Below are 22,965 nucleotides of genomic sequence, written 5' to 3'. Positions count from 1 at the left end.
GAAAGTCTTGTTCAAATGAATATTGCAAAGATAGCAGAGCACTCTGCAGCAAAACTCCAGCTTTTGGTTGAGACAAGGTCAAAATGAGCTATATCTTTACTGCAGAGTATTTCTGTGGCTGCATTGGGATGTGGGGTCAGACCTGTGGCTATTATAAATCAACATATCTCTGTTCAGGGAGCTGGTTTTTATCAGATGAAGATCTGGATTCACATTTCCATAGTTTCTTTGAGAATGAGCATTTCTGGGTAATGTTCCTTCTATAATGCTAGGGTATATTAAAGTTACAGTGAGTTGCTGTCTTTTAGGCTCTTCCCTTGAAAAATTTGGTTCAGATTTAGGTCTCCTTACAGCAAAATGATTTGCAGAAAATACCTCTGATTGTTGAAAGTAATTAACTACTCTCTCATCAGCTGCAGTGGACCATACATTTAATGCTTCACCATCTCTGTGTATTCACTATAAAGGAGAAGCAGATGAAAGACATTTAGTCCATGTGCCAGCTCGCCTGTACTTACCCTTCTTGTCACTCTACTCCTTTGTCAATTCTTTCAAACAGGACTTCAGTGTGGTTTCTTATCACTGTGAAAACCACATCAAGCAACAAACAAGCAAGCTTTTCACACGCAAAACTTAACTGGTGGGCTGTTACATTCGGGAAGCTACATGGTATCTCCCCACCTGCATTCTTTCTCCCTCAGAAGCAAAACTAAAGTGGACCTTGTTAGTTTTCTATTCAAGTTAATTTTGATGCCTTCTGTTCTCAGCAGATAAGATCTTCATCCTGCTGCAAAGAAATATCTACACCCAAGATGCAAGGTCTCATCTACCTTTGCCTGCCTGTTACAAACCCTAAATTCTAAGCTTAATGTAAGTTGGCAGTGTCCCTTTAATCAAAATTTAAAGCTTGTCTTCAATCTCCTCAAAGCACTTAAAATCTAGCAGCTTTAGAAGGAAGAGAATCATTAGTGCTGCCATTCTCTGCTTCCCAGCAAGCGGGAAGTTTGACCATGGGGTGTTACACGGTGTGTTGCTCTCCACAGAGCCCTATTTGGGATCAGTCTGTCAGACTTTTGCTCTTTTTGCTGCTCACAGGGAGGAGGGCGCAGAGCAATCAGAAAATCTGCTCAGCAATAAGATGAAGCCAACACTTTCCTTCAAAAGTTTGGAGCAAGCCCTTCTTTGCACCTGCCATCTCTGTAAAGACAGGTACTAAAATTCACATCTGACTATGTCAGAAATACTGCATTCAGCTGTCCCAGCTTCTATCACAGGCATATCTGCTGAGAGAGGAATCAGCCATATAGTCTGGGATGTTCATAGGAGATTGGTTCCCGTTCAGTCATTCTGATTCCTGGACCTGTGAGAAGCCAGGCTTGCAGTTTGGCAGCCGAGTGCTTGGAAAGCTGGCTGTGAGCCCCTCTGAAAGGTTGGCCTTGAATCTGCAAATATGCAACTCGGAAACCCCCGTAAGGAGCAGCCAGTCTGATGCCAAGCATAAGCCAAGCTCATCACAGCTTCATGAAAAAATAACACCTTCTGGGTTTTTTGCCATGCACAGCAAAGTACAGTATTGCAAAAATATTTTGTAGGCAGCTTTCTGTACAGTAACCTGCTGCTCTGCAGGCATGGCTACCTAACATTGATCCAGGCATTTCTTTCAGCAGTGTCACATCTTGTGTTTCTATCAGTGTGATGCTTTCGGATTTAATATTCTCTGTTGTTTGCTTCTCAAACCATTTAACTTTTCTTCCAATTTCCCTTCAAACAAGATGAATTTGCATTATTTCTTTGCTACAAAACTTCACAAATATGGAAGTATATGGGTACCTCTAGGCCTTAATTGTTTCCTGTTGAACACCAATAAAAATGTATCTGGACAGATAGATATTTTAATGTGTCTCTAATTATTAATGTACAGTTTAGGTTGCACCTAGCAAGGAACATCCAAAGCCTCATGTGCACATATTTGCTCACTCACTTTCTCTCTGCTTCTCTCCCTTTCGCATGTAAAGTGTGTAGTAATGTGCTGGGCTTTTACCTTTGGAGAACTTGGTTCAATCTGACTTACATTGTAAGCAAAATTGAGTTGCAGAAGATCATTCTAATTACTGGAAGTATTTGCCTAATCTTTAGTATGTTATAGCCTGGTCATTACCATTTACAGAATGTTACAATTTTAGATTTTAAAATGTGCTCACAGCTGGGCAGTACCTTGATAGTTCCTGCAGTGAAATCTGGTGTGTGGGGAGTGTATGCTGCATGCAATAAATACAGTGTGACAGTATAAAGGGCAGGGCACTTGGTCCAGTGAAAGTGCAGTAGATCATCGTTTGAAGGTGAATAATTTTACATGTAGCTAGCTACACAGAACACATATCCAAAGGGATTCTTACCTTCATGTCTTCTTGAAGAATGAAGGCACTTATGGAGAAGTAGGGTAATGAGACATGTGGAGAAGACAGGAGGCAGCTCATTCATAGACAGCACTAAGATATGGATACACTTAACTGAAGAGGGAAGGAGTGATGCTTTTTTCTCTCTTTATATGATGAAAATAAAAAGTGATCAGGATAGATTTTTGTTATCCTCTGGGCATTAAAAGCTTAAATGCAAAATGCATGATTTATTATATCTAGCCAAATCTTAGGGGTAAATAGGCAGTATGGGGAATTAGTTGTTGTTAATTGGACTTCTGAGCTGAATTCCCAGGGTGCTGCACTGCAAGCACATCCCTTTTGTTTTAATATTGAAACAGGGAGAAGCCAGTTCTATGATGGATTCATTCCACTATAGAACAGCAGAGCACGCTAAATCATCTTCATCAAAGTAAGTTGCACGTGTTGAATGTAAATATTTTAGGGTTAATTTCCACATGTACTATAAAAGGTATTTGTTTCTCCATTGAGCATTTTGAAACTGTAGAGTAAATCTTCAAATAGCATAAATTGCCTAATTGTTTTGTAATATCTGAAGATATGATTGCTGTTCCTTAAGCTATTGTATTTAGATCACATTTTCTGTGTAGTTTGGGGCAGTCAGTTCTGCTGCTGGTGAATAGAACTCTTCAGAATTCCATGGCAGTGAGTGTGCTTTCAGTGATACTAACAAAATGTGCAATCTCGAAAACTGTATTTCATGTTGTTTTATCAACACTATAAACAGTGTTTCTTCTTTAGAAAGTTTTAACAATAATCACAAAAAAACCCCAAAACCCAAAGATCCCTCACAGATTCAGGAGACCCAGAAAAAACAGCCTTTGCATCAGGCTTTTGTTCTAGGAGCCAGTCCAGTCTCATATGCTGAAAAAATTGATAAAGTACAAATCCCCAGAGCCAAGCAGAGGCCACAGGTCACACACCTCCTTTAGCAGCCTGTTGTAGTTGATCCTCCTTGCACAGCTAATTGCCACTGGTATAATCCAAAAGGTAACTGAGAAAAACAGTCTTCTCTCACATGTTTGACTTGGTAAAACATCACAAAGAAATGTCCCTAGTGCTCCTGAAGTGCTCAGAAAAAAACTAGGGAGATGTTTATTTGAATTATAAACCCCTTAGAGAAGTTAAGAAGCAAAACCTTCCTGTACTGTTAATGTATCTTTAAATCACTAAGACAAATATAATTTTTTAAAAGGTAACAAATGCATGATTGACCTTTCTTCATTCTTTATCTCTCCCCTCATCCCTGTGTGGTCAACATTTGCTGTGGTAGGTAGCCCTTCCTACTTTAAAGGGCAAAGCAACAGCAAAATATCCAAAATTCCAGATCCCTTTGACACTTAACCTCTCACTCAGTAGTTTGGTCTCAGTCAATTCAAAGGAGTTTTATTGTTTATTGAACTTGAAATAGAATCTAGCCTATACCTTTCTCACCTGTTCACGGGATCCATGTCAACTTAAACAGATGGTTTTGAATAATTTCTTGAGGAAAGGGGCAGCTACTCCTAGTATTTGGTGTTCACTACTCTCCCAAAACTTGTGCAGATAAAGAACTGTAATTTAATTATCTTTGCAGAGTCCCTGAGATTTTTATTAAATAGTAACATCAATTATGCTTATTTTAACACTGGGAAAGTTGGACTTAAACTAGACTAGTGTTTGGGGAACTAGATTGTTAAGGTGTTTGGGAGGTAACACTGAGTTACCTGCAGACTTTACATTAAAGATACCCAAAATCAAGGTCACCACCACCAGTGCCCACACAGCTGATTACACTGCCCTTAATTAAGTGATTGACCCAAGTCTACCACAGGAAACTGTGCCAGTGAGGGTGCTTTGCCCCTTTGATCCTGGGCACAGGGCACATCCTCCCTGTAAGTCAGGGAAAATTTGGCCATGCCCTTCGCCTTGGGTGGCTGCTGTTGGAGGAGGGAGCAGTGTGAGGCGATGATCCCAAGCAGCTCTGGAGACATTTGCAGTGTGAATCTTCCTGGAGATGTGAGATGCCTACAGCATTGCACATATTGCTGGGGAAGGATTGCCTCCATGCCCTTGATGCCTGGATGGTCAGAAGGCTTAGACATGAGAAGCAGACAGGGTTTAGCTTCATTTGGCACCAAGGATGAAATGCAGTTCTCACAGCCTGGAAGAGGTGTGCAGAGCCGCTTTATTTGTCCATTGCTCTGTGTGGAAGATGCACAGCCTGACTTACCATGGCTGCTCCAGGAGAACGGATGAAGGGGATGTCGTAGGCCAGGGACCCTGACTTCAGCCCCAGGGCTGATGAAAAGCAAACGTGAGCTGTCACCATGCAGATTCACATCTCAGCTGCATGGGCTGCCCATGGGCTCAGTATCCTGCTCTGTCTTAAACACTTTCCACAGGGGAGGGGGAGTGCACACAAAGCCTGTTTAATTAGGCGTTGTGTAGGAAGGATGAACTCTATCCCAAGTGAGATAGAGGATTGCATGTCTCCTCCAGATGGTGAAAGCTTTTTTTTTTTTTTTAAGGCAGGATAAAATAAGCAGGTGTGAGTATGGGGCCTACCTGTATTGGTTTTAATCAGCAACTTTAAGCAAACTCAGTGTTCTCATCAGAAAAGGGGAAAAATAAACAGCTGAGCACTGTGATTCATTTACACTTCAAATATACTTTGAGTTGGTTATTCCTCAATTAATCAAATAGCTGGTGTATCCCTAAAGTAGTATAAAGTGACACGCTGTGTGAAATCAATTTTCCCTTCCAAAATCATTAAATTCAGTAGCCTGTGACTACATCCCTGCTAATTCTAGTACCGGTCCTTTCATCCTCCATTAACTTTGGCACGCCTAACAGGCTGTCAAAAATAATTTCCCAGAACGTAAATAATTCAGAAATTAAAAATTAATAAATAATAACAGAGAGCTACTGGGAGATAGACTGGGTCAATTAGTCAGCTCTGCATTCTGTTTCTTCGCAGCAGGGGGGCAGCCACATTCGTTACTAGAATCTTTCCTCCGATTCCTAGGTCTGATTTACGGCTCTTCATTACTGGATCCAGTCAGACACAATTACCTCCATCACTATCTCAGTTCCTAACTTCAAAGAAACACACATTTTCTTGTCTGCTTTTTTTCTCCTTGCAGCAGCCTCAGCTTGACGTCCCTGGAATTTCTTCCACGCGGACTAATTAATAAGACTTTGACTTATCATATTCACTTCTCTTCTTTGATGTCCTACCTTAGTCAATCATCCTATTTAATTAGAATTTCAATGATAACTTTACTTATCTGGTGGCTAGATGTAAATTAAAATAACGGGATTTTAATTCTCTTTCTTACAGGGTTATGACATTTTTGACAGAAAAAGTTTCAACCCAAATACGATATTATGTACTTCCTATGCTAGGAGTGCATTCCACTAAATTGTTTTTCCCTTTGCTACAAAATAATTTTGCTTGTTTAACAAGCTCCACTGAAATGGAAATGAACTACAGCTTCTCATAACATAATTTGCACAGGTCTGTGTTGTGGAAGGTTATGTTGATAGAAATTAGTATAATCAGATTGTGACGCATGCCACATAGTTAACAAGGAAAGGGAATGAGATTTTTAAGAAAAAAATCAGCTCTGGAGAGACAGTGGACCCTAGGACCTCTTCTTTCTCTCCTTTCCAACAGTCGCTAGTACTTCTCCAAGGTTTCTTGTTTCCTTTCCACATTTATGGACCTAAGCCTGCTGGTTGTATCCAAGCAGCACCTGAGGCTGGATTCTGATTTCAATGAGACATTTCTAAAACACATATTCATATGCTGTTCACAGAAATGGTATCATGCTTGTGACTTAACAGGAGCAGCATACTGCTCAGCCATCACATCTTTTGCTCTCTGCAGTACCCAGTATGTGCTTGCCCACAGGCTTGCTTTCCTTCCCACGCCTCTTAGAATTTGCCAGTCTAGACTGGTACAACAGCAAGTGAGTATGAGTGAAAACATCTCTTATTTTTTAATTGAAGCTTATGGTGGGGAAAAGCCCTAGAAGGATTCATGAAGAGAAGTTAATGTGGTAGTAGAATCCTCCTGGGGCCTGGTAGATTCTGAAAGTGGTACAGAAGTGTGAGGAAAATATAAGGGGATCCAGCCAGGCTTATCAAGCATTATGCCTTTGGGAACTCTTGCTCTTACCCTGTTGGAACTTTCCGTGTGACCAAGCAAATGGTCGTGTACATAGGTAGGGGCTTGCAGTAAAAAGAGAGAGAAAGAGAGGACTATGTGGAAAAGAAAGAAAGGATGGTCATCATACTAAGAATTGGTCTTAAACTGTGCACAAAGAGTTCTTCTGGTGCAATAAACAGAATATGGTGACAACCTGCTGGCTAGTGCAAAATACACTCCATTACTAAACTGCCATCAGAGATTATTATCTTTCTAATTGGATCTGGTGGAAAAGAGGTTTACAGTTTTGTACTGCCAATAAGCAAGTACACCCTGAAGCCAGCCTCCAGTTTTCTCTAGGAAAAAGGTCCACAACCTCAGATACTATGCTTCCACTGACATCCTAGAAGGGAAAAATTTAAAGGATGCCACCATTACTTTTCCACATTGTTGGGCTATGCGTTTGATAACCCATCCCCTTTGTTGAATTCAAGGAAAGAAGAAAATGCAGAAAGAGTTAATGAGGCATGTTGGATGTGGAAAATGACTGCTCCCAAAAGAGATGTTTTTTGGTCCTGTGAAGAGGTAGGAGTAGCAGAGAACATGAATCACTTGACTAATCTGTACAAAATGGGCTTAGTGAGCTGCTGCTTCAAATCTTATCCCCACATTAGATAGCATTAAACCAGTTGTCATTAAGCTAACATTTCTAGATACTCTGGTGAGCCGTTTGCCTGATAGCCCTGTTCCTCTTAAAAAATGAACTGGAAATGCTTAAAAACTAGGCCAGTGCACTTGCAGAAGCGAATGGCTGGAATTTAATTGACAGGTTCTAAAACTTACACCAGTTGAGTTTAGAGCCTAAATGGGGTAAGTTCAAAAATGTATCAATACTATTGTTCAATAATAAAATAGTTACCTGTTGCACTGACAACATCTAAACTATTCTATCATAATTTAATAGGGTTGTTTTTTAACAATTGGATTCTGTTACACTTTTATATTTAGGCATGATTATTTAAACTAATTTAATTGGCTTTCTTATTCCCCTCAGGGTTCTGGGCCTAGAAAGTTCACATTAAATACTCTAATTGCTCTGAAACTTACTTGTCTTCTAAAATATGCTCCTATTTTAAATATACCCTAAAATCTAGTTCATACATATTTTCTCTTCTTTCATGAATTAAAAAAAATCTGGTGTCCATAATTTGCACTTAAAAAGAGTCAATAATTAACCAAAATAATAATTATAGATTGAAAACAGGGAGGTTGCAGTACAACCAACTGTGAGTTACAAACCCGTAAATAAGGCCAGGAGCGCACATCAAAGCTTTCTGAGCACCCACTACTCTCTAAAAGCAGAGCTGAAGCTGCTAACGATGGCAGCAGCAGCACCCTACGTGTTTAATGCGTGAGTCCCTGAGTATCATTGTGGAGCAGTGCTCAGGTCAGTGGAACAAAAGAGCATTTTGGGGCTCACAGGTGGTGGGCCTAACCCTGTCCTCCTTGCAGATGGTGGTTTCCCATTGATGCTATACGAAGATTTTGACCGTGTGGGTCAGCAGCAATTATGGCAGCAGCCACAAGGCATTCACACGCGCCGTGAGAAGGAGGGGATGGACTTGGTGTGGCAATGGGAACACCACCACTGCCACCAGAGGCTGGGGAGCAGAAGTGACGGAAACGTGTGCTTTAAAATCTCTTGGTCTTTCATGTGTCAAGTGTCAGGTGGTGGGGTGGGATCCAGACCCATTAGGGAGGTCACAAATGGATAGCAGAGGCTAAATGCTGATTTCAGAGCACAGAGGCAGCTCTGCTTGTCAACATGCTCCTCAGTTTGGCAGGGACCTGGGTATGTGGGATAGGAGCTGAAACAAACATCTGGGAGAAGTGTGGCCCAGGGACTGTTCCTCCTTTCCTTCCTATCAACACAGTGCTTAATGAAAACATGAGGGGCTGCCAGGGATACCTTTTGTGCATTTGGATTTTAATAATTATTAAAATGGCACCACTGGAATGCTGTTTGTGGCTACTGACAAGCCATCCAATACTCCCTTAGCTCTTGCTATTTCCTTTATTTTCTTTTCTCAGGGCTCTACCACAGGCTATTAAATAAATTTCACAGAATATTCTGGGCTGAAAGGGACCCACAAAGATCATTGAGTCCAACTCTTAAGAGAATGGCCCGTACAGGGACTGAACCCACAGCCATGGTGTTATTAGCACCATGCTCTCACCAACTGAGATAATCTCATAAGTCAGAAAACGTGAACCCAGCTCAGGAAACCTGAATGATGCTGTCAGATGAACAAGGGCAGATGTACTAAAGGAGAGTCCCACTTACTGTGTCCTGTTTCCCCTATGCTTTTCCTGGGTACCTGTGCCTTGGAAATGGGAGTTTGAGTCAGGTGGACCTGACCAGCAGAGAAAGGTTTACAACTTCATGCTCCTGCGTGAGCACCTGCCCTGGAGCACATGACACAGTGAGTACACGTCTTGGGAAACAGGCACGAGGATTTTCCATCCAAGACCACCAGCGCAGCTGCTGGCACAGCAAGGAGGTGTCAGGCAAACGTGGGTATTGTGTTGCTCTCCACAGGGCCCAGTTTTGGGATCGCTCCGTCTGCCTGGTCCAGTGCCCGGGAAGACCAGTGCTGGGCAGGAGCAAGGGCATCTCGAGGGGAATGGGGCACGGCAAGGACAGCCCTGCAGTGCTCCAGGCAAGGCTTTCAAGGAGTTCTGGGGGAACAGCCTTTTCCCTGCAGAAGTTTAGTGTAAGACATGCAGTTTCCAGGTGTGTCACGTACCAGTTTGCCGTGGAAAACCACGTATGGGTGACTTGTAATTCAGAGCTTCGAACAGCAGGATCGGGAATGGCTTCTGGGCTCACAGATATGTAATTACCATAATGATGCATAAACCCTTCTTTCTGAGGACAGAAGCCGATAGTTCAGAAAAAACAGTTTTTCGGTAAAACACACAATAAGTAAAATCGTGCCCCCACCGCGCCATCGCTGGTGCTCCCGGTCCCGCCGCCGAGCGGCGCCGCGCCCCGCCCCGCCCCGGCCGGCCCGTACAACATGGCGCCACCCGTGCACCTCTGTTCCGTACGCCATGGCGGCGCCCGCTCGGCCGCGCAGCCAGGATCCGGAGCACAGCGCGCAGGCGCCGCTGTTTGTTCCGGGCTCCTGCGCGCCCCTATTTCAATGGTGACCCGCGCATTTCCGCTTCCTTTTCCGGGTCCGGCGGCGCCAGGTATGGCGGCTTGCGGCCGGGGGCTGTGGGCGCCCATCCGCCTCCATCCGCGGCCCGGCGGGCGGCAAGGGCGGCCCGAGGCCCGTGGGCTGTGGGGAGGGACCGGCGGCGCTGCTGCTGCCCGCGCTTGGGCTGGGGCGGGGGGCAGAGCTGCCCGGCAGAGAGGCCGGGCCTCCCTAGGCCTCCGCGGTGGGGCTCCCGAACAGGGCCCGCGTCTCCCGGGGCTGCAGATGACGCTTATGTTTCTATAAAATACGTAGCTGCTAAAGCTTTAAGCAGTTTCTTAGGAGCGCATGACATAATCCGGGCAAGACCAGGATGGTTAAGCAGCGTTCAGGTTAGTTCGGGTGAATCTTCTTTGCAGATCGCATCGTGCCCGCTGTTTTGTTCTGTAATATAGTGGTGTTGGCTGTCACTGGTCAGGAAGGGCTTTAATTTTACTAATATCGAATCGACAGCTGCTGATTCACATCTGGTACAGTGGTTCAGTGCAGGTGGTCCTGTGACAGCCTGAACTTCCATGTGGATATCGAGCTCTTAACTAGTGCAGCTTTGTTTTTGACTTACTCAGGTGTGAAAAATGGTGCAGCGCCTGACGTACCGCCGTAGGTTGTCCTACAACACAGCTTCCAACAAGACCAGACTGTAAGTAAGACAGTTTGTAAGAAAATTTCTGTTGTAAAAAGGTGGTGTTTCAGTTTTGATTGATAACGTTAACTGCTTCTTTTTCTGCTGTACCTAGGTCCCGAACACCCGGGAACAGGATTGTTTACCTTTACACCAAGAAAGTGGGAAAGGCACCCAAGTCAGCATGTGGTATTTGCCCAGGAAGACTTCGTGGTGTAAGTATGATCATAAACACCTAAGGGTGTTTGTGTGGAGCAGCGTTTTTTTCAGTACAAAGAGCCTTTCCAAATAATACAGTGTGCCTGTTTATTGACCAGTTTTTGTTGAAACAACTTTTTCCTTTAAGATACTCTTAATCAAATGTTGTAAAGTTTACTGGCAAAATAAGCTTTGGAAACTCAAACATTTTTTAATGCTCCTGATTTTGCATTATTGTTAAGTATGAACCCTCTTGTTTTAGAAAATCTAACTAAAATTTTTAAAGCTAGACAAGGTGGTTCTGTAGCAGATCTAAAAATGTAAATTGGGCCTATTAGACCAGCAGAAAAAAGGGTAAGCCAAGTTTAGAAAAGCTTCAGTTTTAGAAAAAGGAATTAATGTTTTTAACTGTTTTTCTTCGGAATGTTTTCTTGAAGTAACACCATTGCTTCTCACAGTTATGGGAATGTTTGCAAAATGTTGATCTTTAGGCAGTTCCTATCTTTGAAAAAACAGTCTTTTTTATAACCAATTTTTTAATGAACCTGTTGATGAACCACTGGGGTAGAAAGAAAAGGTCAGCTGAGGAATGCTGAAGATGGTACATACAATGAGCTGCAGCCTTAGTCACTTCTTAGCATCTTGAATAGTAAATTTCTGGTGTTGCTGCTTTTTTTTTTTTCTTTAAATGGCAGATACACAAAACTGCTGTCTTATGACACGCTTCTTTTTCTTTTTTTTGTTGTTTGTAGGTCCGTGCTGTGCGCCCCAAAGTTCTGATGAGGCTGTCAAAAACAAAGAAGCACGTTAGCAGAGCCTATGGTGGTTCCATGTGTGCCAAGTGTGTCCGTGACAGGTAATGTACAGAAAGCCAGCTTTATTCCTGAGGTTGCTTCCTACGAGGTTCTTACATCTCTTCATTCACATAACACGGCCCCAAACTTTGAAGGCTCTGCTCTGACATTGGTGTAGGGAAATGGAGAGTGTGAGCGTGGGGCATGTCAAGCAGTGATGGGTGCTAGTCTGTCCCTTGGATTTCAGGGAGTTTCTGCATGTGGAGCTCTTTTGTGGACACTTAATGTTCTTCGGGATTTCTTACTGCACTGTTGCATGGATTATGAACAGTCTGCTTGTGCTGGATTTTTATCTTTTGTGTTGAGCCCCCATAGTAAAGATTTTCCTGTTCTGTTGTCCTGTTCTGCCTCCTGCAAGTTTAATTGAATTTTTCACTTCTTTGAAATGTTTTGGGATTCAGAGATACTACTTGCTTGTGTGTCAAGCAGCTTTATGTGGTTAAGCTTAAAAATGGCCTTTGCTGGGCCTCTCTGAATTCGGTTTTATTGTGTAGCAACTGCATATTCTGTGCTTCCTTGGCAAGTTTGAGGAAAAACACGACCATGAGTGTGTCATCTCTGTGAATGGTAATCAGAGCAGGTCTCTGGGGGCAGCAGTCTACTGCCAGTTTTTTTCATCAGTACTGCCAGCATTTGTTTTCTTTTTGGCATGTCTAAGTTTCAAGATAAATTACATTAGGCACCACTGAAGATGAGCTGTTACAGCTGCAGAGACACAACATAACTTTTCTCTGTTGAAAGCCACTTTTTTTCTGAGTGTTTTCCCAAAACCTTCATGAGCTTGATAGGTAGTTTTTAGTGCATGAGTATGTTTTATTCTTACTGTGCCTAAACCAGAAATCACAGCCACCTCCTTAGCTATAATGGTCAGGTTTTCTCCTGCACCTGCTTAGGCATCTTTGATAGGTTTTGTGTACTGTAGGACTAGCCATACGTGCCAGATACATGTAAAAAGCATTTTAATGTTTAAGATAGAAGAGTGTGTATGATATAATTGTGCTCTTAACTCAAAACTGTCAAATAGGCTGTTGATATGTGAGTGCTGATAAATAGATCTGTCCCATCTACATGGTGGCTCTGCATGTCTTCCAGAAATAGCTGTATTTTGGCATGACTTGTCCTGCTAGGCTTTTTCCCTCTTGATAGCCAAGGAGCTTTAATCCTGACAGGGAAAGTGTTCCTGTTTTTAATAACTGGGTGCACGTAGAATTTCCTTTAGTTGCAAGGAAGAGAGCTGACCACGACTGGTCACACCAATTCTGACTTTACCAGAATGAAATTAATTCGCCAGTTAGGAGTTCTGCTTTTTGTCTTTGAAGTTTGTGAAGATGGTAAATTTTCCCACGTTCAGCCATCAAGTATTACCTTGCTTGCCTCCAAGCCACTTACCTGTAATCCACAGGCACCCTAGGCTGCCATTCCCCAATTGCTACATTCGTACAGTGCCACTGTCCCTGTCTTCCGCTGCTGGCAAGAACAGCAATGGGTTCCCTTTTTGTGTAACTGTGGAACTAACACCACCTGTGCAATGAGTGTTGGAGATAGCAAAATCAGTTGTAATTGCCTTATTTTTTGTGGTTTTACTTTAGTAGATAGACACATATGCTAAAGTAGTTTTTCTTTTCCAGGATCAAACGAGCTTTTCTTATTGAAGAGCAGAAGATCGTTGTGAAAGTGTTGAAGGCACAAGCACAGAGCCAGAAGTCAAAGTGAACCTATTTGTAATTTCAGCCCAATAAATGAAATCTCCACTTCTGTGTCCTGTCATTCCATGTGCAGAGCTGGGCTTTGGTGCATTAAAACCTGTAAGTCGGGATGCTCTGTTCTGCCTGCTGACAGGGAAATGAAGCAAGTGGAAGGAAGTCTGGTTAAACAGGACTCCCAGCTCAGGCTCAGTCATGTAGAGGGATTAGAATAACTTCCAGCAATGCAGGTTTTCTTTCAACAGCTGTTTATGAAGTCATTGGAGGACTTGGAAGAAAGTTAGGACTTTGACAAAGAGCAAACAAAAGTGACTAAAGACTAGAAGAGAGGTTGTCAGATGAAGAGGAGAGCTAGTATAGGCCTAAGGTAGATTTTTTTTTATTGTTGTATGCGGTATTGCTCAAATGAGGGTAGAGAAAGTAGTCTTTAACTTCTCAAAGCCAGTGTTTTATCTGCCAGACAGTTGCATGCTGCTACATCTTCCAGGATCTCCGGGAAGAAAGCTGCAGCTGCTGTATTGTGTTAGGCCTCCCTGGGTCAGCAGTTACAGGTACAATACCAACCCAGCTCCAGGACACAGCTAGAACAGACCTTTAAAGGCTTCCTGATTAGGTTTTAAGAGTACCAATTTGGGCCTCTAGTATTGAAATTCAACCCAAAGTTAGTTTATCATTAAGGATGTAATTGTAGTGTAAAAAGTGAAAATGGCTTTGCTTCGTTCGGTTCTGTAGAGAGCTGTTAATGTCTCTAATGCTGTCCAGGAGTGTTACAACAGTCGGGATACTTCTTGCTTTACCTGTGTGTGCAGTGGTATTCCTCAGCCCCCACTCTGAATTTTGAACTGCTTTTGGTATCTCACAAGAATCTATTTTAACCTGTTTTTAACCAATAACTTATTTCAAAAAGTAGTGAGCTCCACCGTGAGAGTAAGGAAGCAGGATAAATCATTTCTGAGCACACAGACTTCCTGGCAGCTGTGAGAGTGCCACTTGAAGGGGTTTCTAAGGTCACCTGTGGAGTCTGCTCAGGCTGCGGCTCAGACGTGTGCAGGTCGCTCCTGTGAGCACGCTGTGTTTTAACCCTGCCTAGGTCTGTCAGGCTGTACAGTCAGCCAAGGGACAGAGAGCAAAGGTTGAGTTGAAAATCCCTTGATGGTGCTTTGGGTGAGGTGCCTGGCAACTCACAGCTGCCTCCTGGGTGTGACAACAGGAGGTGGCTCTGGTCCAGGATAAGTGACTTAAAACTGTGCATGGTGAAAGAAGCTGTACCTCCCCAAGGATTTCTTCACAGTGCCCCAAGTAGTTAAAATAATTTTATCAGTATTTTCAAAATGGATAAATGTATCTTGATGTGAAGCATTTCTCAGCTCAGGTGCAAAGGCTGTAGCTCATTAAAGGAGCTTTTGAGACTACTACCCTGGCATTTTTAGGTGCTGTTACTATAGTTAGTTTACAAGGTTAAAATTTTTCTTGTCTTACTGTCCTAGTACAAACTTTAGTATTTTGGCATGCTGGAGAAAAATAAAGAAGCAGCAACTAGGGCAGGTGTGTGTAACCTGCCCCAAAAGTGCTCCTGTTTTGCATTAAATGCTATGAGACTAGAGTTTTCCTTCAGACTTCTGGAAAGGAGTCAAGATGGAGGGAGAGTAATTTTGGAATAATGAGGATAAATTTCATAAACATCTGCTGACAGGCACTGAGAGGGAGATACTTCCAAACAGGAAGGCTAAGACTGAAAGCTAGCTATAAATGACATGATTGCACCAGAAGTCAACATAACTGATTTTGGAGAAGTGGTATTGCCACTGTAGGCAGAAATAAAAGCAGTCATTGGGCAAAGCATCAGTGAAATGGTAATAAGGCCCTTAATTATTTTAAGACAGTTTGAGCAGATGGCTGCCGTGTAGGAATGGGGGCAGTCATTTGGGGCAGGGCTGTGCAGTGGGAAGTAGGCTGGGTAGCTTGGCAAGGTGGGCGAGTTCAGCTGGCACGAGTGCTTTCAAATAAGCTCCTGTAAGCCGGAGTGAAGAGCTAGCTCTTCCCTGCCCCTTGAAGCAAGAGGAACTAGGCGAGCTTCCACTGAAAAGGGGGAGATTTTCTGACTGGGTGCTGCCTGGGTGCTTCCCTCCAAAGCGATCTGAGGACAGAGGCAGGTGGGGCCTGGCTGGGCTAGGCCGATGAGGTGTTGGCACACTTACAGGACCGTGTGAGACAGGGTGTTACACGCGGTACCCTGCTTGCTCTCAGAAGCTACTGGTGTGATGTGCCTTTTCCTCCCTGGTCTGTGTGCAGCTGTCGGGGTGGTCTCCTCTGGCTATGGGTCAGGATGGGCACCACATCCCAGGTGCGGGCAAAGGGCATCCCAGTCCCACGCTCCCCTGCAAACACAGGGACTGGGGTGAGGCCAACTACGGACCTTCATCTGCTCGCCGGGTCTGCACCCCCCGAGGCTGACTGCGCAAAATCACACGCAGGACGTGGCTTTTCCTTCGCCCGTCAGAAAACTGCATCAGCACACGAGTGCCCCAAGGGTGCCCCGGGCGCCGCCGCTGTCCCTGCTGCGAGCAGCGTTCCGCGGGTGGGCTGTCGGGAGCGCCGGTGGCTCCCGGGGCCCACGCGTGTGCGCGGCACCGCTACCGCCGGGGCGGCCACGTGGCTGCCCAGCCCGGGGCGGGGCCCGCGCGCGCCTGGCCACGCCCACGCCCCGGCGCCGTTACCCAGCGCCGACACGTCAGAGCTTCTGGGTCCTGGCAGGTGGGTAAAATTGAGAGAAAGCCCCCCCTCCCCCCCCCCCCGACGACGGACGTGCGGCGTTTCCGATGTTTTTATGCAGAAAAAAAGAGTCTCTTTTTTAATCTGTCATTTACGTCTGATCGTAATTTCTAGTGCTTTGTTTATTTTGTCTTTTTTAAAAGCGATCGATCGCTCCCTGTCAGGACGCGGGAGCCCATTTCCGTTTCCGCCTTCGTGTCGGTGGCGGAGCGCGGCCGCGGCGGGACGGAGCGGGCAGCGCCGGGAGGGAGCAGCGGTGCCGCGGCCGCCCCGGGACTGCACCGCGGCCATGGAGACGCTGTACCGCCTGCCCTTCGCCGTGCTCGAGTGCCCCAACATCAAGCTGAAGCGGCCGAGCTGGGTGCACATGCCCTCGGCCATGACTGTGTACGCGCTGGTGGTCGTGTCCTACTTCCTTATCACCGGAGGTGAGGCCGGGGCGGGCGGGCTGAAGGGGAGGCCCGGCTCACGGAGCAGCTCTCCCTCGGTCCCTGCCCCGGGTGGCAGAGCCGCTGCTGACCCCGTGTCCGGGTCCGCACCGCCCGTAGAACACGAACCTCGGCCAGCCCCGAGCGTCCCCGCGGTGTCAGGGCAGTTCTCGCTGCTGCGAGTCAAAGTCGGTGCTTGCTTTCCTCCCCGTAGGGATTATCTATGACGTGATCGTGGAACCTCCCAGCGTGGGGTCGATGACAGACGAACACGGGCATCAGAGGCCGGTGGCTTTCTTGGCGTACAGGTACGAGCAGGGCCCTGTCCCCATTAGCGATGTCTTGTAAATGGCTAAGCTCAAAGGAATAAACCTCGTCTTGCAGAGCTTTGCATCTGCTTCTTTTTTTTATTTTTTTGGTAGCTTTCTCTACAAGGCAGGATTTGTTTTATATCAGGTTTTGGTTTGCAAATACTAAAAAAAGCCACCACCAAACCAGCATTGAAACGTGGAAATTGAAAAACTCAGCCCTAAAACTTTTAAAAATGAGAAACCTGGTAAAAAGAAATTGTTTGGGGCTGGCAATACTTCTGTTTCTTGCTATTCGAATTGAGTTTTATAGTGGATGCAGATACATTTGATCATCTTTCATTGCAGCATAGGTAATGTTTGGGAAACTTTCGGTTCTGACCTTTTAAACTCTAGTGTACTTGGGATTCTGGTGTCTGAGGGTGGGGAACATAGTTACAAATGTAACAACAGGGTCTTCTTAGAGGCCTTGCTTTCTATTACTGAAAATGAGCTGGAGGCTCCTAGTAACAAACTGGTCTGAAGAGAGTTAAATCTACATCTGTAACTGGCGGGGAGCTTAAGTGTGTGGAAACAAATAATGATTTTTGTTAAATGCCAAAAAAGTTGGTTGAATTTGTGAGGTCTGTGACATGGTTGATGTGACAGATTTTGACTTGGACTAGATGTGTGTTTCAGACAGATTGGATTGTTGCAATATAGATGAATCAAGTTACTTCAGGGAGTTGCTAGCACTGTCATTTGTCAGTGTAAACAAGATGAAAGAAGACAAACTTGTTTGTTTCCAGGATATGAGACAGTAAGGATAGTCTTTATTTCCGTATGGGCATCCACTGTAGTTTCATCAATGCCAGTTTTATGAGGTTGCTAATTAGGATAGGAAAATGGCTCAGTGACTGTGGGAAGCAGGAGACTCGTAAGCCAGGTGCAATATTAATTCTGCATCTTGTCTTCCTCTCTCCCTATCCCTTTCCATTTGTAAGAAGGAAGTCCAGCTCTCTGGGCTGACAGAGAGCCCCATGGGGCATCCTCAGGCTGGGTCCTGCAATGGATCTGGATTGAGTGCAGGCTCAGCGAGCAGGTAGTGAAACATCCTGCAGGATGTGTGCTGGAACCAGAGGATATGCTTCATGCACTGCCATAGTGCTTTGAGTGGGAGTTGTCCTGAGAGGATTCAGGCAGTCTTGCTTAAATATCGGGATGGAAATAAGGAGGTTGTGGTGCCATGCCTTGGGCCCATCTGTGTAAGCAGGGACTCCTTGGACTAGGTGTTTCTGCAAACAGATGAGCCTGGGTGATCTCTGTTAGTGTGCACAAATATGTATAAATCCTCTCGTGCTGGACTGGGCACCTTGCAGACTCTCAGTTCTGGAGACAAATTGTGTTTTAAAGTCTTGATGTAATTGTACAATATCAGTTTCCTACTTACTTTCAGTTAGAAAGTCAGCTATCAAAATTAATCATCCTGTGTGTTTATACAGTTAAATCATGTTGAGTAGATGGGGTTTGAAATGTAAATAATTTCTTTAATCGTCTTCCGACTCTTCTCACTTCACCCTTTTTTTTTTCTCCTTTAGAGTAAATGGACAGTATATTATGGAAGGCCTTGCATCCAGTTTCCTCTTCACAATGGGTGGCCTAGGATTCATAATTCTGGATCGATCCAATGCACCAAATATCCCCAAGCTGAATAGGTTTCTTTTGCTCTTTATTGGATTTGTTAGTGTGCTTTTGAGCTTCTTCATGGCCAGAGTTTTCATGAGGATGAAATTACCGTAAGTGATTTAATTACCTTTCAGCCTTTATTCTCTTTTGTGGCTTATGTGTGCCATGTTAAATTTAAGAGTAACAGAAAATGTGGTGATCTTCAGCTTGAGTATAAGTTGCTTTTTTCAATGCACTTTTTGGAACAAGCTACCTTGAATGAGGTGAGATGCTTTGGGAGCCAGCTACTGTAAGATGGTGCTGTAGTTAGAAAAGACTGACAGTTCCTGGTATGTCAGAAAATATGATTAATGAGTCTGACGTGCTCAGTGTACCATAAAATTCATTGTATGTCCCAGTCAGGTAAGTAGTTATAAAGCAGGGCTTTGAGGAAAATGGAACTGTTTAAGTACTTGAAGAAGGGCAAAGGAAAAAGAGATCTGTAGCTTTCAAGTTATGCAAAATCCAAATGCAGGTTTTCCAGTTTTCCCCCCTCTGTATTTTTCAATCCATTGATGTAATTTAGAATAGCTGAAACCTGATGTTGAGAAGTACTGGTAGCTAGTTTTTGAAGTAGTTCCATGAACTGTTGAATGAATAGTTACAGTCATTCTTCTATTCTTAAAAACTTTTTTTTGGCCTCTGCAGCGTACTTAAAAAAACCTGTTTCATAACAATAACAGTTGTGATGGGTTCCCTGGCAGCAGGTCTGGATAGGGACCTGCCCTATATTTTCTTGCTTCATTGATGCCATATATTCTTTTTGCTTCATTGAGTACATGTGTGTCTTAACAGTTCTCATTCTGAAATTCATGTAAAAAGAGGAATGAAAGAGAGAGAACAGATTTGTGTTGAGTGCCAGAAAAGATCAGATATTATATTGAATATCTTAACATTTGTAGTCTGTGTAAAGGGTACAAATAAAGAACACTTAATAGGGCGTAATGTGGGCTTCAAAAATTCCTAACAGTTACCAAAGCTGGATTGAGAATGGGCTAATCCATTTTCCTTCAGTGTTCATTGAAGAAAATCAGATGAGGAAAGAGGATGTAGTTAAGACAGCCTTGCTCAGCAGAGGCTTTTGCAGTGTCAAGTTTGGGTTTAAGATTGTATGTCTCTTGATTTTTGAGGAGTGCTGCCTATGTTTGCTAACTTTTTCTCTAAATTAACTTTTTTTTCTGTAGGGGCTACTTGATGGGTTAGTACCTCTTGTGCTGTGCGAAAGTTCGAGCTGAATTTACTCCTCTTCATGAAGTGTTTTAAGAAGAAACAGCAAGAAACAAGTTCTGTAGTCACCATCAGCAGCAAAGAGATCTGGCTATGAGAAACAACTAGGGAAAGAGTGCTTTCTCTGCAAACAAACTCACTACCAGTGGCTGATCTGTAGTTTTCAAGCAATGTTTTATCATTTTTGATGTAGAGCTTTTGAAAAAGAGAAAGTTACATAGCTGAGTAGTTCTTTTATATTCCATCTCAGTATGAAGTAGAGAACCTCCCTTTAGCTCTACCTGAAATGAGTATTTGCCATTGACTTGACAAGTTCTTTGTTGCAGGTTTGTCTCCTCTTCCCTGTGTGGGACAATTATGTATGTGAATCAGAGAAGAAACACCCAAAATGTTTATTTCCAAGTTATAATCAGAAAATTAGTAACTTTGGATGCTTTACAGCCAGAATACAATGTGTCTAAAATTATTGTGAAGGCACCTTTTGCCTTGATATTAATGCTCTATGTGAGCAAATCCAGACATGCACTGGGAAAGGCAAGCTGTATGAATGTGCATTTTTTTTAAGAAAAAGTGTACAAAAGGAGCCAAATAAAACTTATTTTCTAAAAAAATTATTATAATTTTGTGCAACTTGTAAAGCTTTTTCTTGTGTGCATGGACTGTTCTACATCCATATGCTAGTTGCCACACCATGACCACATAATTTCAGCTTTGTTTTTCACTGTTGGATAATTTTTTTTTTTTTTTTTAATATCAGGGACAAAAAGCCTCATTTTCCATGAATTTGTACTGTATGCGAATAACACACGGTTATCAGTAGCCAAGAAAACTTACTTCTGAAGGTGCTGCTTTTTTGTGTGAGGCAAGGTTCCAGTTTAATTTGTCTTAATTTTAAAAGATTGAATGTTGCTGATATGTTTCTTTCAAGTAATGTATTGCATTTTGGGGGAAGGAAAGATCCCTCTGAATCACTATAAATGTCTTTTTTTGCAAGTCATATGTGTTTGAAGCACTGTTTTGATCAGTATAATAATATAAAGTAGAAAAGTTTATTCCTGTAACTGTGAAGTAAGCATTACTGTTCACATACTTAATCAACTTTCTGAGCTAGTTGTTATCATCTGCCCTCAGGCTATGGCACTTCCACTACCTCATTTGTATGTACAATGTGACACTTGCATCTGTTCATCTTACATGTTTGTCATTAAGATTTAAGGTAGTTTAAGCTGTTTAATGAGGCTCATAACTGCAAAATTTCCAGTCTTTTCGAAGCAGCTATTTTTTGGCCACTCTGATTTTGGTGAGACACGTGCTTACCTTCAGGGGGGAGTATTGATATTGTGTAAGTGAATAACTGGATATGTAAGTCAACTTTGTAATACTCTGAGAGTCAAGTCAAACCAGAAAGTCAGTTCGGTGAGTGTAATTAAGACTTTTTGTTGCTCACTGCTTGTTGTAGTGCAGTTCAGCTTCAGCCTCCCAATTTTGCAGCTGGTTCTAAATGAGCATGCTTTTGAACAGTGGTTTTGAAGGCACAGTTCAGTGCCTGTGCTCCCTGAAGTGCCTTTCACTATAATTGAACACCAGGTGATGTAACTTGGAACAACAAATGAAACAGACATAATTGCATGGTAGAAGGTAGTTTTGGGAGAGTAAAACTCGGTGACTCTCTCTGCCACAAAAAGGGCTGAAGGAACATCACAGTTTTTTGGTCACAGGCTCCAAGCTAGGTCTGGTATGATCATCTGTCAAAGTCTGTGCCACAGAGAGAACCAGGAAAACAAACACAAAGTAGAAGATGGACCATCCAGAAAAGAGGCATGTGGTAGGTTGTAAGATGGCAGAATGGTTTATTTTGAATGTGGAGGCTTCTTGGTCACCCAAAATAAATTTCTACTGAGCACTGTCAAATAAACTGCAGAGAACAGGTATTGCAGTGTGTTAGAGGAAACCCCTTTGCAGTTAGTGAAAGGCCGGTATTTTCTGTAACTGTCTGCTGTTCTTTGTAGGTAACAGCAGGTGGCCTCTAAACTAGGGGCTTATAATAGTAATAGGAATGTTTCAGTGACTGAAAGAAAACTTCCTGTAACTAGTGACAATAGCCATCTGTGTTTCATGTTCATATCTTCAAGGTTCAACTGAACTAGATCGTGGGCAAGAGGTTAAAAACAAGGTAAAGCAGAGCTTACAGGAACACATCTTTCCTGATTAAAACCAGAAATTTGGCCTACTTCCAAGTGCAACAGAAAGAGGCTGAAGTGTAGAGGTCTTGATTTTATGGCTGTCTTGATGTTGAGAAAATACTGAATCCATGGCTTCTCTGAGAGATGATGCCTAGTCAATACAGTCAGGAAGACATATATAACTTGTATAGCTTTTTAAAGTTAGTGTATACATATATGAACCCTTAAATGATCTTATACTTAATTGAATTAAGCTGAAAAATACCTCTAGATGAAAAAGAACAGACATTCCGACTTCTTTTTTTTCCCCCTCAATGCATTTTCCAGACCTCTGCATATTGTGGAATGGTAACAGAATCGTAGAATCATTTAGGTTGGGAAAGACCTGTAAGACCATCAAATCCAGCTATCAGCCCAGGACTGCCAAGCCCACCACCAAACCATGTCCCTGAGTGCCACATCTCCACATCTTTTAAATACCTCCAGGGACAGAGGTGCTGGTAACCGGTGGGAAGTGGCTCCATGAGCAATTCTACCAATTGCCTCTACTGAGGATCCTTGGATGCATCCCATCCAGCCCCATAGATCTGTGTGTGCCCAAGTGGTATAGTAGGTCACTGGCCACTTCCCCTTGGATTATGGGGGCTTCATTCTGCTCCCCATCCCTGTCTTCCAGCTCAGAGAGCTGGGTACCACAGAATGACTGGTCATGTTATTAGAGACCGAGGCAAAGAAATCATGAAGTAGCTCAGTCTTTTCCTCATCCTTTGTCACTATGTTTCACACCAGATCCAGTAAAGGATGGAGATTCTCCTTAGCACCTCTTGTGTTGCTAACATATTTTAATGTTTAATTGTAATTTTTAATTCCCTTTTGCAGCAGTAGCCAGATGAAGTTCTGTGTGGGCTTTGACCCTTCTAACTTCCTCCCTACGTGTCCTCTTGGCATTTTTATACTCCTCCTGAGTTGCTCCCACTTCTTGCAAAGGTCATAAACCCTCCTTTTTGTCATGATTTTCAGCCAAAGCTCTCTGTTCAGTCTGCTTCCTGTTCATCTTGTCTTTAGGCATATTGGGATGGACAGCTTCTGTACCTTCACGATTTCCCTCTTGAAGAATGTCCGGCCTTCCTGGACTC

General features: G+C 43.4%; 2 protein-coding genes across 2 annotated transcripts; both read left to right on the top strand.

Annotated features, from left to right (window-relative positions):
- The first annotated feature begins 9,757 nt into the window (after positions 1-9,757).
- RPL34 (ribosomal protein L34) lies at positions 9,758-13,271 on the top strand. The gene is made up of 5 exons (XM_082281526.1): positions 9,758-9,825; positions 10,397-10,470; positions 10,568-10,667; positions 11,403-11,506; positions 13,133-13,271. Exons 2-5 carry the CDS (start codon positions 10,406-10,408, stop codon positions 13,215-13,217), a joined length of 354 nt encoding a protein of 117 aa, XP_082137652.1. The 5' UTR covers positions 9,758-9,825; positions 10,397-10,405; the 3' UTR covers positions 13,218-13,271.
- A 2,905-nt stretch (positions 13,272-16,176) lies between these two features.
- On the top strand, positions 16,177-20,517 carry OSTC (oligosaccharyltransferase complex non-catalytic subunit). Its single transcript, XM_082281646.1, has 4 exons — positions 16,177-16,407; positions 16,622-16,715; positions 18,293-18,490; positions 19,604-20,517. Exons 1-4 carry the CDS (start codon positions 16,269-16,271, stop codon positions 19,620-19,622), a joined length of 450 nt encoding a protein of 149 aa, XP_082137772.1. The 5' UTR covers positions 16,177-16,268; the 3' UTR covers positions 19,623-20,517.
- Positions 20,518-22,965: the final 2,448 nt, after the last annotated feature.

Source organism: Coloeus monedula, assembly GCF_965178545.1.
Source record: "Coloeus monedula genome assembly, chromosome: 5".
NCBI classification, from domain to species: Eukaryota; Metazoa; Chordata; class Aves; order Passeriformes; family Corvidae; genus Coloeus; species Coloeus monedula.
This window is presented reverse-complemented; position numbering and strand designations above follow the sequence as displayed.